The 17,752-nt window shown below is 41.0% G+C and overlaps 1 protein-coding gene across 12 annotated transcripts in view; it reads right to left on the bottom strand.

Moving 5' to 3' along the window:
* Positions 1 to 6,629: 6,629 nt before the first annotated feature.
* The window catches only part of mef2cb (myocyte enhancer factor 2cb), a 74,531-nt gene continuing 63,408 nt past the window's right edge, over positions 6,630 to 17,752 (bottom strand). For all 12 annotated transcript variants that reach the window (XM_023401545.2, XM_023401548.2, XM_023401547.2 and 9 more), the window contains 4 exons: positions 12,914 to 13,086; positions 11,303 to 11,432; positions 10,749 to 10,884; positions 6,630 to 10,434 (listed from right to left, as the gene is read on the bottom strand). In XM_023401545.2, the coding sequence (XP_023257313.1) occupies positions 10,086 to 10,434; positions 10,749 to 10,884; positions 11,303 to 11,432; positions 12,914 to 13,086 (788 nt within the window). In that variant the 3' untranslated portion in view covers positions 6,630 to 10,085. The remainder of the gene's footprint in view (positions 10,435 to 10,748; positions 10,885 to 11,302; positions 11,433 to 12,913; positions 13,087 to 17,752) is intronic.

The following is a 17,752-nucleotide window of genomic DNA, read 5'->3' as shown; positions in this document are numbered from 1 at the left end:
GGGGTAGGAGGGGATGTAAAGTCCATCCTTCTGTGTGAGGAGAGGACGTGCTCTGAAATTCAAACAACTTCCCTCGGTTCTTTTGTTGCACGCACGAACTGAAGCAGCATTGTTCGCGGTTTGGCTTGGACCTCTGCCTCCTTTTTTTTTTTTTTTTTTTTCCCCCCCTGACCAGGTTACGAAGTGAGCCTCGCAGTTGGGTGGTAATGAATTTGCTGCAGGCGCTTCGCTAACACGTTTTGACAAACGGAACGCATTTACCGGTTTCCAGACAGAGGGGGAAATGATTTGCTACATGCAATTCCCAAACTAAGTCCAGAATGAGGTCAATGATAAAAAAAAAATCAAGAAAAGAAAACACACACACACACACACACACACACACACACACACACACACACACACACACACACACACAGAGCACGTTAAACTTCACTCAAAATGTTTTGGATTGGATCTGTGTGTACAGTATAGGCCTATAGACTTATGAATTCACCTTGCTCCCAGTATAGCCTAATAAGAGGTAATCTTATAAGATGCGTGCCCCCTCCCAAACTGGACGCGCGCACACACACACACACACACACACACACACACACACACACACAGCCTATGAGAGAGAGAAGGAGAGAGAAGGGAAAAGAAAGATGAGAGGAAATTTTCACACAAAAAAAGTTGAGGTGACCTACTTGTCAGTAGCCTAAAAGTAGCCTGTGTCTTAAGCTAATTCTGTTGGTGATGACATACTTTTTTTTTCGTGAATATGTTACGTTGCTCGACTTTTCTTCTGCAAAAACGAGATGGAGCGCTTTACTCTGCAAGAACAACCACTTTCTCTCTGTTTTTGGCGCAGAAGCGTCAGTCTACCTGCTCTGCTGTTTCCACCGGTCACAATTTTCAGAGATTTTCTTTTTCCTCCCAATGAGTGATTTTTTTCTCAAAAAAAAAAAAAAAGACAAGAAAGGAAAAGACAAATGTCACAAAATCACCATGTGACTTCAAAGACAGCAAACGCAACCTCTCTCACATTACCACCACCCCTCCACCCCCCTCTTGCCTAATTGCAGGCGTATCCATTACATTCAACCGGATTCACGTTTTAGTTTAACAGCGAGGGCACGTTCAATGACGTAGACAAGCATATCAGCTACGTGCAGCCATATTTAAATACATCAAGGCAATTAGCGCATCAAAATATGCAAATCCCGCTTACTACATAGTCCTCCCGGCCGCAGTCGGAGTAATTTTCCCCCCAGCCAGTTCTTGGGTGTTTGATTGCCGTTTTGAACGCCGACATAGCCTTTGTTTGTTTGTTTGTTGTTGTTTTTTTCCTCCTCCAAGAGGCTTCGTTAACGTGAACGGGACAGAAGGGGAGACATGAAGAGATGGGGAACCGTGGCTCCTGCGTGGAAAACCGCCCATGCGTAATGAGACGACCCGCTCCGCCATTCTCAATTCTCCGACGCCGTTGGCTCTGGTGTGCGTATTATTTTTAATATTGATGCATATTCAGTGGAAAGATTTGCATTACACACTTCTCGCATATAGTGTTTATTTCGACGTTATGTTTTGCATGACTTTGCGTCTAGATAGACGCGAAGCCCTTGTTCAGTCTGTTGTAGCGATGACATTTATTACCTAAAATTTCACCCTCCATATTCAAATCGTAGTCTAATATGATACTGACTACAGTATCGGCATAATCATTAGGATTTCCTTCAATCTGAATGATGTCAATCGTCGATAGCCTTTGAATACTCATATACAGCATGCATGAACAAAGAGCTCTGTGGTTGGGCAAACAATAGAGGAGATTCAGAGGTAACACTGAGGAGGTGACACTTTGAGATCGAGGCGAATGGTTCATAACAACACAATGACACGGTCTGTGCGAAAACTAATAACCAAAAAAAAAAGAAAAGAAAAAAAAGAAAGAAAAGTCTCCTGCCCAGTTTGTAAGAAATCCAATGACGCAGCGCTGACATTTAGGCAACAATTGCTCCGGCTGTCTCTTCGATGTCCATGCACGCGCGCAGTGGTGCCAGGGACGAGCGCGCGCCTGCAAGTACAGTGCGCCTATAGAGAAATATCTATCTCTGATATTGCATGATATAAAATGGAAGACAGGCATTTCCATTTGAGCATCTCTACTACATTTTATCTCCTTTTTTTTTTTTGTACAAGACTGCACTTGCCGCATCTTTGTGAAATCGTCTGTCCTAAATCAAGCCTTTCAACTTACCTCCAATAAACACAATCCAAATCATGCTGCTGCTCTTACTCGGCTGGTTTGGTTACGTGCGACCACTCCATGAAGTTGGTGGGACGTTTTTTTTTTTCCAGGAGGGGCAAACTTTCTGCCAGCAGCCAAAGCAGTTGCAGTCCCCACAGGCTACTCCCTTCGTAATTGAACCTTGCTCTTAAACTGCTCGTGGCTCAACACCAGTGGTCAGGCTGGCTCACGTAAAGATATTCAAAGCCACAGGAGTCCGTTACCCCACCTACAGTATGCTGGGCTCCCCAAGCTAAAATAAAAAAGAAGTCATATTTACTTATTGCCTGCTGTAAAATATTAGGATATTACCTTACATAATGTTATATCTTGCTCCCTATAGGCGCTTAAATACTCCACTGACCATCATCATGTTGTACTGGCCACTTTTTTTCTTCCCATCTCCTAAAATATTAAGCACCCTACTGTACATATCTTCAAAAATAAAGACAGCACATCTTCTAGCGTCAGGGGTGTTTAGTGTTTCATATTTTTGCCATAGACAAAATCAAACAATCATTCTCCCAATAAGATCTATAGTTTTTTTTGGTTTTGTTTTAAATGACTGATGATGCGAGATGAGTTTAGAAAGGGAAGTATTGTGTGTTTGTTTGTTTTTTTTAAAGGATGTTTTTAGATGATTAACAGAAACCAGTGTAAGCTATTATTCTTTCGACTGGTGGCTGTAATCTTAACTCTAAAAAAAAAAATGAGAAAGAATCAAGATTGAGCAATTCGTTAACAACACTTCTCTCTGGGAAAGATGGACCGTCAGGATTAGCAGGGTAAATCACGATGTCTTTACTCGCCTTTTATTTATTTATTTATTTATTTAAAATCTCTGCATACATAAACTGTACAGGTCCAGAAGGGACAGCAGTCCGCTGCTGAGTGATCCTCATTTGAATCAAGTATAGGAGAGAAACCTTCATGGACAGCGGATTACCCTCTGTTCCTGTAGATACAATAACTTCAATTTGAATTTAATATAATGGGGTTTTGTGAATATACAGCGTCAGGCCGCGTGTTCCAGCAGAGGAAAAACAACAGTTTTACAGATTACGAAAAAAACAAAAAGATGAGATGGTGAGGCTGAAAACAGGAACAAACCAAATAAAACACTTTTTAATTGGGCCTTTATTGAAATTTTGAAGACATGATGTGAACCAACTGCTAATTCGGCTACCAGCAGATTTAATGAAATTATTTTACAACGAGGCAAAAAAAAATAAGTATAGGCCCTAATTCTCTTTTCAGAAGCACCGGTGAGCCAAATAATCATATATTAGAACATGTATTGTGCCAGTTTTTTAATCCATGCAGCAGCCGATGATGCAGCTTGTAATAGGAACAGAGTCTTGACTGACACTGGTATTTTGAAACTGGTGTAATGAAACAAAGAACCAGCCAAGCTAGTTTTCAGTTGCATACCTTCACTTATAAAGAGGTGCGAGATGCCTCCTGCACTGTGCACTAATGAAACATTTTCTCCCTTTCAGTTACATGGGACAAAACACTTACTGTAGAAGTCCACAACTAGGCTATGTGTGTATTATTATTATTATTATTATTATTATGTGATTTATGTTTTTTACTTTCATGACTTTACATTACAGAGTATCCTTCATTTTAAAATCGGATCTTGAATGTTTAGATTTAAATGATGAAGGCGGGGGGGGGGGGGGGGGGGGGGGGGGGGGGGGGGGGTGGCCAACCTCCACTATCAGTGAAGTTCATGTATACACCTGCTCGCCCCCCTCGCCTCATCCAAACTTCAGCCATCCAGACTCATATGTTTTAAAATGATAGGCACATGCGCCATTTTGAAACACAGTTAACATAAGCAAAACTTCAATTCCCACGGGATGTTTCACTTGACTTGACGTCTACAGATGCTACAAATGTAAAAATTCAGCTGGATTGGAAGCTAAACATATTAACGAAAGGCTACTCCCGTTAACGCTTATGTTTCTGAAGTGGCTTTTTATCTATTTATTTTTTGATTTACTATTAGTACATTTGAATGTGCTGTTTTGATTTTTTTATTCGAGACATTACTGTGCTTGTTCTTTCATATATAGCCTACTCACATATTTTTGACTTTACTCTTTTTTTAACAAGAGATGGATCCGATTTAAGCAACCTGTCTGCCAGTTCAATCGGTGACGTGTTTTGCGTCAGTCTGACCTTTTGAGAAACTGCGAGAACTGTTGCCACAATAGATTATTTCTGACTGATAATAAATGACATTGTGTCTACGGTGACTTTATGGGTTTGCTTCACCGCAGGCTACTGGAATTAACCCTTCAAATTCACAAAAAAAGGTTTCAGGCTTAATGTAATGAAGCAATAGAGAAACTTCATGGAGTGCGGCCTAATTAAAACCTGCGAAGAAGACATTTTAGAGGAATTCAAATATAACTCCCTGCAGGAATGGGATCCAGATAAAAAATACTACAACCCGAAAACTCGCTGTTCACAGATTCTGTCTGACTTTTGCAGAAATCCTAGCCAATAAAAGACACATTTACAGTAATGTTATAATAAAATAGACTGCAATAAAATGCTCGATTGGAGTCTGTTGTAATTTAAGGCTCATAGTGTGAATTAGGATTTCGTTGTCTTTGTGGACGCAGTTTAAAATGATATAGGTGTGTTTTTTTTTCTTTTGTAGTTACATTAGCTGTGAGATCAAATAAAACACTGTTTAAAATGTGCAACTTTATAACACAAATTTATCACATTTATTGAGTTTTTTTGTCTTATTTCTGTTTTTTAACTTTTTACAAAATAAAAACACGACTCCAATCTATAAAACTATAGCCCATATATTTATATATATTTTAGATAGAAAATCTCTAATATAAATCACAATTTAATATTCTACAATTAAATAGAAATGTGCTTCATCTTAGACCTACATTTACAGCAGCCTGCTGTGTTGCACTTTTTTTTTTTATCATGATGAAATTAAAGAAGACATGTGGCTGCCTGAGTTTCTACATGTGTTGCGAAACTGAAACGATGAAACACTTGAACGTGTCTTCACTTCAAGCTCGGTTTGTTTTCTCCAGGGAAAAAGTCCAACAGGAGAAAGCTTTGACTTGAAAAGCACCTTTCAGTGACACATCAACCTGATATTTCACGGCAACGGCAAAGCTCTAACGAAAAAAAAAAAAAAAACATCTCTTAAAAATCATAGATAATAGCCTATATAAACAGATATGTTGCGTTAGGAACCGTGGGGAAACGAAAAAGGGCTCGGATCGAATTTCAATTATTTATATATTTATTTAATCGGACTATTTTTAGTTTTTTTAGTTTTTATCTTTATCCACAAAGCTACTCAGTCAAATGAAACGCCTGATGATATTTTGGTAAATAAAATGCCATGTAGGCTAGTAGGTATGTAGGAAGGACAGGAGAAACAAAGGCCTGCAGATAGGCGCATTACAGGCGCATCATAACCTCAGCTGGGGGTGTGTCTAATTTTTATAATCAGTGTTTGCTTGTTGGCGACATATTGGGACCACACCGTCAACCCGCAATAAATGTGTAACTTCTGCTATTGATCATTGTATTTTCCAGAAGCCAGACATTCGTCATCCACTGCCACTGTAATTTAATCCACAGTTGTTGTAGTTATAACAAAGCTGTGGTCCAGTTTCTTTGCGCCAGACATTCCCACGACTGTTACAAGGAAACCAGAAAAACAGGAACGAAAATGACGGATTTTAGTGAATGAACTCTTCCTTTGTTCCTCTCTTTCTTTTTCTTTTATTAAAGAAAGAATGGCACAGTCCTGGAGTAGGCCCATAGATCATTTGTGTGCGTGCGTGCGTGCGTGTGTGCGTGCGTGTGTGTGTGTGCTGGGAGTATAGTTCACATCTCTCTGATTTGTTGGAGCAGATCAATGTGTTTTGATTTTTTTTTCTTTTTTTTTTTTGAACACGTTTTTCACTTTGACTTGAAGATCCATGTTCACTATCTGTACCATAATGTATCACAGAGAAAGATGATGCCACTGTAATTTTAAGTGAGATAAACCTTGGCTTTAAATGTCAAATAAATGCCTTTTGCATGAATATTTATGTTAAAATGTCAGATTTGTTTTAATGTAAAATGGAAAGAAGCAAATGAGAAAATGATTGTCATTATTTTAATGTCATGCAATTTATATTGTGTTGAAGTGAAGCTGCTATTGCACCATGACTTCCACTCATGATTTCGTGTTTATATGTCTTCTTCTTCCTTTTTTTTTTTTGAGTCTGCACAGTATGAACGTAACCACTGTGTTTGGTGGGATGCATGCAGAAACAAGTCAAACACAATGAAATCACACCAAGTCACATCAGGATAACTAAGAAAGCCAGTAACTTTACTGAAATCTCTGCAAAATACAAATAGCCTTTCCCTCCAGCAGAGGAGACTTTTATTTCATCCCCATACGTTTTCACTACATACAGCTGAATCAAGTCCCTTGAATTACAGAGATGTGGATTTAATTTAATACCATCTTAGTCTTAAGAGGCGACAAAGGCCAGCTTATGCCGCTGAAAGCCGCTCTTGCGTTCCAGAAAACATTAGTTCCAAACCTCCCCCATTTTCAGGTTTATACAAGCTACATTGAAACTACAGACTGACTTTTTAAGCATTTTAACATATTACTCTTTTTTTAGAAAAAAAAAAATCCTTTTCAGCTTTTGAATACAACTTAAATAAACCACAAACACGGTGGAGCAACAAAGAATCCCATGTGAATATTGGGACCTTCAGCAACGGTATGTTACTACACATGGCTGTACAGTTGTATGGTCTCCCCTTTGCACTGCAAGTGACTTATCAAAACATGAGCTGAGGTACTGCTTGGGTCAATTTTTGAGGTACCAACATTTAAGTCTGTTATAATAATGACAAAGTACAACTGATCAACAGATGATGAATGGCTTCCAATTTTAACAAACACAAAAAGAAAAGAAAAGAAAAAAGATATAAAGACAGCTTTCTTCATGTCTTTGGTTAGAATTATTGTGAAAACTACAGCACTCTAATTAACCATAAGGACATGTTGGCATTTTTTCAATCCATGAGCAACTAGCAGTGATAATAAGTGTGTAATGTGCTTTGATCAAGTGGGCAACACACATGCTGTTCACATGATCAGCCCTGAACGATTCTGTTGATCTTAAGTCAATTTTAGCGTAAAAACTTTTCAATGCAATGCACAGGGAGACAAGTGAGCAACAAAACAGGTAAATCACTGGGTTTGGTATACTGACAGTGCAGCCCCATAACTAAAGCTACATTTGACTGAAATTGAAATGTGAAACCAATTGTACATTTCAGCAAATTCTTTTATTGTGTTGTTTCAATGCTTGCAAAAACCATAAATGAATGTGAAAATAAAAGTTGAGTTTACAACACAGAAATGCCACTGGCTTTGGTTTCTCCACACTTATGCTGCCTGAAACATCATGTATATTTTTTTTTTCTCAACCTTTTTGTATTGAATTAAAAAAAAAAAGAAAAAAAAAAGAGAAGAACACCGTTATAGAGGCTCTGCCCCTGATTGACTACACAGACTGTATACAGTAACAACAAAGTGAACCTGCATGAAATATGCACATAGAAATATCATAACACTTAAGTGACAGCAGATACGGGAGTGGGAGGCAGAGAGATATGTGGCTAGTTTCATTGTTTAAAAAAGAGAAAATCAAAACAGCTATTTATCTAAAATAAACAATTGTGCTTCTCCCATATACCAGCATGATCAATTTGTCCTTGTGTGTCTGACGCTGAACTGTCAATGACATGTGGTAAATGATGTGGAACCCTGTTTTGAAGAGTGGAACATGAGGAGTCACAGGACGACACAGGATCGAATTAGGTTCGGAAATGATTAGAGATAATTAATCACAATGCACTTGCAAAATTATATTTCATTACATAAATATGATTCAAAAGAAAGTTCAACATCCTGAACACAAGCTATGATTGCAGTGAAGATTTGAGTCGGAACAGAAAATCGATAATGTCCAAAACAGGTTTTATGAGAGGAACTACATTAAATTAGATAATTAAGGTTAGAATGAAATATCTGATGCATAAAAATGCATCTAGACATGGACTGAGGGTCGGTCATATCTCCTCATCAGTGTGACAATCATGTACATCATGTGTCAGCGTTTATTTCTGTCATCCCCGGTTCCAGTCTTGTGACATTTTCCACTAACAGGTTGTTTTTCAGCATTCAGGCCTGTCCTTTCCTCCATCACACAAACCCTGGCAATGCTTTCCAGCTGGTTTTTAAGGTTTGACTAAATACACCCCTGAACAGCACCGTTCAGGGCTCAAAAGAAACAAACCAGACAATATGTGCAACTGCACATAGAAACTCCACTAAGAAACCAACAAAAATCATTATTATATATATTTATATATTAGAAAGCTATACACAAGCATGTTAATTTCACAGATTTTTTTTTAAAAGATTCTTAATATTACCATTATTATATATAATTAGAAATACACGTTTAAAAACAAACCTCTACAAAGATAAAACAGTTCAGCAAAGCATTGGATCTCAGTCTCAGTTTTTCATGGCTTAGGGCCTCGAAGCCCTGTCATTTCCCCTCTGGGTGAACTATCCATCTCTTATTAGCAAAGCTATCAAAAAACACATTCTGGCTTATAGAAACTACAAAAAGCCACAAAAATGCTTTGCATTGTATTCCTTTCATATGAAAATATAAGCAAGTGTATCGTACAATTGTTTTTTATTTTTCCTTTTTTTGTTTCTTAATACTGAATAGTTAATACTAGATCCAGAGTTTTAGTCGATTACACTAATGTAGCTCTCAGATCAAAGGGTGGTCCTCGCTCGGCTCCGTTGTTTAGGGGGAGCGCTAAAATCATCAAAGGTTCCACACGTCTAGCATCAGATTTGCCTGTTTACCTGTACAATCCTTCAAATGTTGCATAATAGCTTTTTCTTTAGTGAGTAAATAAATCTTGTAATGTCTGGCAACTTTTGACCCCTGCCCTTCCCCCCTTGACCCTCTATTTACATAAATACGTTGAACCTGCAACATGACATCATCTAATGTTAACACACATTTTTGCAAGGGAGAACTGCAGAGAAGGTATATAGCAATGAAACTGACACTGTACACATGTATTGTTTGTCCAACTCAAGTGCTAAGGTGTTTTCCACTGGACACACTCACGCTCATGTTAATGTTTTTTTTTTTTTTCTGTCTTTTTTTGTCTCTAGTCACTGATATATCGCTGAGGCAAATTGTAAGTACGTTTTATGAAACAGAGTACCTGACTATTTTTTTTGTTTATTTGTTGATATGCATATATGTACACATACACACACGTGTAAAGATATATGCATACGTGATTCTTTTTATCCACACACAATACAATTTATGCATAGTTCCCCAACAAAAATACCCCCTGATCCCATCCCAATCAACACCCACCCTCCCAAAACCCCATTATAACACCCCACTGGTTTATATAATGTCAATATGTATAGCACGCACACACTCAGCAAAAAGAAAAAAGAAAATAAAAAAAAAGGAAAAGAAATTACAAACAGATTTTTGAAAAGGGTTGTCCCTTTTTCTTTCCTTCAGCGTTAAAGAGATAAAAGGAGAGAGGCCATGGGGTTGGGTGGTGAGTGACTCGTGATATCGAGTGAGAGGAGGAAGAGGAGGGAGCTGATTTGGGGGGCATCGTAACGCTGCGTTGTCGGGGGGGGCTCAGGGCAACTCGGGGCACCGCGGGGGAGAGGACTGAGCTATCATGTCGCCCATCCTTCTGACAGGCGCACCCGTTTGATGGAGGGGCTCTCGCGATCATCCAGGGCGGGCCGGGCCAGTCCCAGAGGTGAGTGGAACTCATTCCTGTGCTCATCACGGTCGCTGCCCTCATGGGAGCTGCTACAGCTGCTCAGGCTGTCAACAGGGGAGCGTCCCGAGTCCTGGCGGGACGAGGGGTTCTGGGGAGGTGGTACCCCGCCACCGTAGCCCCCCGGTGTGCTGCTGGTGCGATCTCTAGGAGGAGAAACAGGTTCGGACTTGATGTGCAGGCTTTGAGCAGAGGGCAGGGAGAGATTTGAACCCTGACATAAGTGAGAGCTAGAGCAATTTCTGTAGGAAGGAAAGGAAACGCAAGGGGTTACAGAGTTACAGAGCAAGAAACAAAGTGATTTTAAAGTCAGTCTGTCACACGCAAACACGACATGCATGCAAGCACGCATACACACACACATACACTCGTACTCATGAAAACAGGGAGGTGTCATATTTGTGCTGGACCTTGCAAGTGAAGGTTGAAAACGGTGGAGGACTCTTAGATGTGAAGTGTGGTGTCTCAAAAAAAATAACCTCTAGTGATAATTCATGTGCTACATCATGCTTTTCACCACAACACAACAACCTCAGATTAAGTTCAGCGCACTCACCCTAGCTGGCCGAGGGCTGAATGCTGCATGTTCTGAAGGTGTTGCTGTTGCCACCCACTCATTGAGCTGAGGTGAAGGGAGCTGCCACTGTTGAAGCCGGACAGGGAGGACAGATCTGCACTGTTCAGGGAATACTCTGTGTGCAAACATGCAGGAAAAGGAAGAGGAGGAAGTATATTATAGGGTTGTTCAAGGAAGTTCAAACTGAAGTTGCAAAGAGAACGCATCTCTGATGAATCCTGCTTCTGTGTTCATGGATGTGACAATAGCACCCTCTGCTGTTAGACTGATGTATAACACTTAAAATTGGGAAGGAAGTTTCAAAAGCATCACATATAATTGAAATGATTAAAATGATCATTTTTACTGATGGACAACATCAAAAACAAAAGTTGAACTCTCAGGGTTTATGGGCATTGTACAGGTATTGTGTGCCCAAAAATATTTTACATTATCACAAATATATACAAGGTAATAACAAAGATTGGTCCTGTGTTAATGGAAAAATGTAAATTTAATATATAAAGAGCACAAAGTACATAGACTGTACATACCGGTACCATAAGAAGCAGAGATGGCAGATGGGTAACCACCCATGCCTTGTCCTGGTAGAGTGGGAGTTGCTACTGATACCACTGGGGTGGCCAATGACTGAGCAGACTGAGAGTTGTTTATTCTCTGGTTCTGTGACAGAGGAAAGAAAGACAGAGAGAAAAAGAGAGATGGCAGAGGCCTGAGAACATGATATCAACTCCCAGACAAAACAAACAAAAAACCGCAATAAACCAAGAAAGTTTTTTTTTTTTTTTTTTGTGATTTTCTTTCATTTCTTTCTTTCACTCAACAGATGCTGAGAGAATGAATGTGATGCCAACTTCTGGGGAAATTAATCACTTGACATGCGGCACGGCTGAACCCTGCCAACCCTATCATTTACCACCCTTTCCGAGGGCCCACTGTCGCTATAGTAACACCATCGGTCTCCACGGCAACGCAGGGTAGCGACGGCAAGGGAGAGGCACTTTACTGTGGCAGAGGGGAGGGTATGGCAGAATATAATGGAGGTTTGATGCAAAATGAAAGTGTTCTCTTCTGATGCCCTTCTTTTCTACATTCTGATTAATAAAAGCTGTGAGCTGTACGTGTACGGCGCAACACTCTATATGCAGGTGTAAAGATAAAGCCAATGAGGGGAAGAGTGGATACACAAGGGCTGTGGCAGAGAAGAGGCCAGGCTGCTTTTACTCTGACACACCACTGGATGGCACTATGTGCCCTCACAAAATGTCTTGTGAGGTGACATTGGTGGCTTCAGCACACTCAGCAACAATAAAGGTGAACGTTATTCTGGAGTCGGGACCACTTTCCTCAAACGTGCTGTATCTAGTGGTAATAATCTGAGAAACGATAGCAAAAATTGAATGCAAATTAAAAAGATAGACTCAGGTGTCTGCACCGCTCTCAGTTCTACAAGGCACATTATGCTCTCGAGAACTACCTTAACCATTTTCTGATTAGAAATCATTTCAAGTTTCAGATTCTTAAGGGCCTTTTAAGCAGTTTTGATTTCTAAATTTGAATGGCAGTCTGACTTACCAATAGCAGATCAACATCCTCAGACTGACGGCATTGAAAGGGGAGGGTAATAAATTCAAATTAGTGAGTGTGAATGGGAATAAAGGAGTGCTGGTGGATATAGGGATGGAGCTGCTGTAGGACTGAGGCAACGGAAACAGAACTAATGTGAAAAGAGGAGGCTAAGAACTATACTAACTTAACACATTTTATTGGAAAGACGGGAGAAAGAAATGTCGGGGCCTGTGGTGTAAGCGCCAACATAAGCAAACAGAAGGAACGTATCTGACAGTATATCAGACTTGGGCAAAAGGAACTTTTATAGACGGTTGTTGGTTTAAGAAGCTGCCAAGGCACATGAGAAAACAACAAAAATGTCATAGACCAAAAGTTACGCTTATCACAAACATAACCTCATCAACCCAAGTCTGATATGACGAGATGAAAGCAGCAGAGAGGACATGAAAGGAATTAAACGACAGTAAACAAACCCAAAAGACCCCCCATAGAAAGGAAGATATACAATGGGGAAAAGGAGTGGGGGAGAGGAGGAATGATGACATGAAAAGAGGGATAAAAAGATTACTTACGATGGAGGGCATGTTGTTCTTGGCGCCAGGAGGGATGAGCACGCGTAGGTCAGGTTTGCGGTTGTTCATGCCTAAGTTCATGGGTGGGGGAGACTTTGCCTGCATGTTCTTGTTCATGCCACCTGGAGAGACCAGCAGACCGGGCGAGTTGCGGTGGTTCCCATATCCATTTCCTGAGAGAGCAAAGAAAGGTTGGGGAGAAAGAGGCAGAAAGACGTTAAATATATCACTATTCTTGAATATTATTTGAACCAAAGGCACAGCCATATGTTATTAAACCTGTTTCAAAAGTTAAATGAATCTTGGAAATCCTGCCATCCATGATGGTGTAGCCTAATTAAGAACTACAGGAATCCATTTTCACCTTCTGCTCATTTTCTGTGTTTCTGTCTCATTTCCACTTCCTGTGGTAGAAATTGTATTAGCTCACCAGTCTGAGGAGACTTGTAAATGATGCTTCATGAAAGTGGTATTCGCTGGCAGAGCAGCTACTCAAACAGACTACAGACTACCGTTTTTGCTTGTATGATCACCACTGTCTGTTTGGCAGTCGTACAATGAAGGCATCCACTTGAGAGGACCTCACCCTCCACCTCTGTCACTGTCAGTTAAGGCTGCATGTGCCCCTCAACAGCCAGTGAATCGTGTAAAAACATCTAATTACGGGTAGCAAGACCACAGAGGGATGGGACCCATCATTTGGCCATCAGAGCTAAACACATGTGCGGTTCGTAGAGACAAAGACCCTGCCTTGAGGTTGCCACCAGATCTGCATTCCCCTAAGTACAGAGGGCCAAGTGCAGCACCCATTTCTCCCTCAAAAACCGGTGGGGCGAAATCCTAGCAACATGATTAAAAAAAAACGGAGTGGAGCATTCTTGCAAGCAACACAGTCTTTGTTTCTAACCCAATCCCGCAGGCTGTTTTTCCCCTTACTTCTCCTTCCTTCTTCCAAGGGGTAGAACACAGGGCACTGTGTGGACGTTCCCACTTGAAAGACAGGCAGGAATTATACGTTAGACATAAATGAATTTCCTAATCATATACTCCAGGGGAAAATGAGTCGCAGATGTCTTCCTGGGCAATTTCCCTCGCTGATCTTTGTTTAATTTGAGAGCGAGGTTTTTGTTGTTTGGAAATGAAAAGTCTCAAAAGCTCAATTTGAACAATCTGAAGAGTAAACGACCGCTAGCGGTGAGAGAAAATGAGGCCGTCTGACAGAAAACAAGAAAAACAGTGTGTGTGTGACCGCTGGTGTGTGTGTTTGCGTCTCTGCTGGCATGTCATATGTGGAACAATGTATAAGTTGATGTTAACAGGCTTAAGTTTGTGTGTTATTGTATGTTTTTCTATATACAATTCTGCAATTGCATGATTTTTGCCTCATGCTGTAAGTGTACATAAGCCCAATATGACTTGAGACTCCATGAGACATGCTGTATGACTGCTTATGTATGAGCCATGCGTATGGATGCACGTGTGTGTTTTGTATTGGACCCCTCTTAGTTCCAGTGTCAATCTCACATTAGCAAAGAGGCAGCTGCCTCTTCAGTTTTCCCGCTCTCTCATTCTCATGGCTGGTCCTTTGTGAGATTGAGTGGGTGCATGTGGAGACAGATGAATGAGACCTCACACACACATAAAACACATGCATGCAGCACACATACACACACTTTAGTAAATAACCCAGCAGGAAGTACATCAGTGTTTCTGTACAGATGAATAAAAAAAAGAGACTGCGCTATAGAGAGACATTAATACACACTTTGGTCAAGATGACACGGGTTTCATCTTGGTGACAGTTAATCAGACATCTGTGTATTGCCACCCTGTGGAGATGGCTGCAGTCCAGTCAATTATGTGCTAGATGACTATGATCATGAGTGGCATAGGCCAGCTCTTAAGCACTTCAAAAGTAAAATCACGAGCTAATTAAGCTAATGAAGCAAGAACTGTGACTCGAATCTTTCTATTCTGTAGCTTGATCACCCTGATTTTAGGACAGTTGCATTCAACAGCGGCACAATGACTTGACTACTATTATCAGCTGAAGACATGATATCCAGACTTCATTTCAACTGTCCTCATCTAATGCTACTTCACACGGTCGAGCTGTGGCGCAGGCTGGCGTCAAACATTTAGAGGAAGTACCAAAATTAAACACAGCCCAGCCAGGAGACTGTTTTGCTGCTGTATAAAACTCACACATAGAGAACAACATCTGATCTGAGATTCAGATAAACATCTTTTTGCTATTTCTGAGGTGTTGAGGGACGGCTGAGGTCAAAGCTGAAGGATTGCAATCTGACTCTATCGGTGCCATGGTTATAGCCTAGCGCGCTTCGAGATGCATGTGTTTGACAGGCCCCCCCCCCAAAGTGTTCGTTCTCTCTCTCTCTCTCTCTCTCTCTCTCTCCCTCTCTCTCTCTCCCTCTTACACACACACACACACACACACACACAAAGGAGAGGTGTGGTTAAACTCATGTACATTTTACTGTTACTGAACAAATTTCTGATGTCCTGTTGTGGTCTAACAGGCGCGCTCCATTCTATTCCCCCATACACACACACTCTTCCGTTGCGGTTTGGCCAAATGTGCATTCAACCCTGAATTCTCCAACTGAACCAAGGTGTCACACTCACGCTCACAACTTGCACAGTTGGTGTGAGGTGCTGCCAAGATTGAAACACGCATTGTTTGATCTGCTGAACCTGACTGGTCGTCAGTTATTGAATGTGTGCTTTTTTAACTTACGCTTCTATGTGATTTTGACCAGAGATGTCCCGAAGATGTACCTTGTATGTAACTCATCTGATGGTATAATTGGTGTGTGATCAAGGTGAGAGGTGACGGGAGTTTCTTGTTAATTCCTCGCAGTGCTTTCGGAGTTGCTGATCGGAGAGGAGATGACATCTACATAATTGCACAAATGGAGGTGGGAGGTTTTCACAAGCTGGACTTTGACTCGTTCTGTCTGTCTCCTCACCTTGCGCTCTCTCCTAGCTAGCGAAGGAGTTGACAGATTGAAGACATACTGCATATAAATGAACGAACATACACATGCACGAAAACACTTCCCACAATATTATATATAACACGATGACTCAGCCTTTCAGTAACATGCGCTGTTTGCACTGTACTGGAATTACCTGGGGACCTTGTGTGATTCGAAATTTACCTCCACGACTGGGTTTCATGCAGCATATTTGCACAGGATAAACAAAAAGTCTGTGTTTCTGTCATATTTACAGGATAAATCTCAAGATATGATTGAAACGTACTGTGGCGCGTCTTCATGCAAATGCTGCAAAGAAAGGGAACTCTCAAGTTTGTATTTTCTACACAAGTACATGATATGTTTGGAGTTCAAGTCATTAAAAACAATGTTGCTAGGAAACTAACAACAATAATGGACCTTGTCTGGTTCCGTTTCAAAAGTTTAGAAATGATTTTGTTCTGATTGCAACTTCATGAAATATGTCAGTTTAGGAAACAACTTGTGAGGTGAGAGGTATTAGAAAATGTTCATTTACAAAGTCAGGAATGTCCACATCAGCAGGCCTTTCAAATGGACTATTCACCACCTCACAATTAACCCAATAGCATTATACAGCTACATGAGCCTACAGAATCTGCACTATGAATTATCTCCAATCTCTGTTTCCACTGTTACCTTCATCACTGTTGGCTCGGAAAAAGAAAAACAATATAGAAATCTTTTTAGAAAAGGAATTATATATACAACTGAGACAATTCAATGAGATGACAATTCACAATAAATTCAAATTATCAGAAGATCTGTTTGAGGGAAATGTGCTAAGCAATCAGCGGTGGAATTATAACTTCACAGATTGAGGACATGGCAGATTCTTACAGGAATCCTTCCAAACAACGGGATGACTCCAGATAATGCTAATCCCATGTGAGTTGGGCTTTACAAGCTGTCATTTCCTCTCTTTGCAGACAGTGGAACCATGACATCTAAGACACAAAGGAGGCATTGTGTTTTTGTGCATGTCTGAAACACATACACGTACACACATTCAAAGACCCCCCCCCCCCCCCCCCCCCCCCCCCCCAGCCCAGCCCCAACATTTCACTTAGGCCACGCCACTTAAGACACTCATACACAGGCCAGACAGCTATTGTACAATCAGCTTATCAAAACATACGGTGAGGAGCAGAGGAACATTAGAACAGTCCTTGTGGTGCCACAGTGGCTGGGCCACCTCACACTGAGTCACTTAGAGGAACATCATTAAAATGGCTGACCAAGTTCACAGAACACTTCCATCTGTGTTCCCCCACTGTTTCTCCTTTTGCACACATGCTTCCACCATCAGTGGATATTCATCACTGGGGTTTCCCCCCACCACCACCACCACCTCCCCTCCCCCCCACACACACTCTTTCTCTCTCCCCCTAGATGAGATTTAAGAGAGCTTTGAATGGAATCTTTTAGCTCCCACATGACTCTCTCTCAATGTCGTGTTTTTCACTGCTGCTGAGCGACGCGCAGCGCTCACAGAGTGCCTCTGTTCCTTCGGCGCGGTGACACAAAGGCTACATTTGAATCATGCTCTGCAGCACGCCGTCGACAGAACACACGCCACAACAAACGGTCCTGTTGTGTGTGTGCGTATGTGTGTGTGTGTGTGATGAGTGACCAGACAGAGAAACCAAGCATTGACCCCTTGTGATGGAGCCCTAGGGGCCAGACAAGGCTGCCCAGCTGTGCCCCACTGACCCCCCCCATTCTCCATTTTTACACTCTGCACTGTATGTCAAGGCTGTAAAATTTAACCCTTTAAATGGGAGTCTCTTTGCCATAAACT

The sequence above is a fragment of the Seriola lalandi genome, unplaced genomic scaffold, assembly GCF_002814215.2.
Source record: "Seriola lalandi dorsalis isolate HSWRI2012SDOR001 ecotype SW California unplaced genomic scaffold, Sedor1 jcf7180002053690, whole genome shotgun sequence".
NCBI classification, from domain to species: Eukaryota; Metazoa; Chordata; class Actinopteri; order Carangiformes; family Carangidae; genus Seriola; species Seriola lalandi.
The sequence above is the reverse complement of the archived record's forward strand: the minus strand, read 5'-3'. Positions and strand labels throughout refer to the sequence as shown.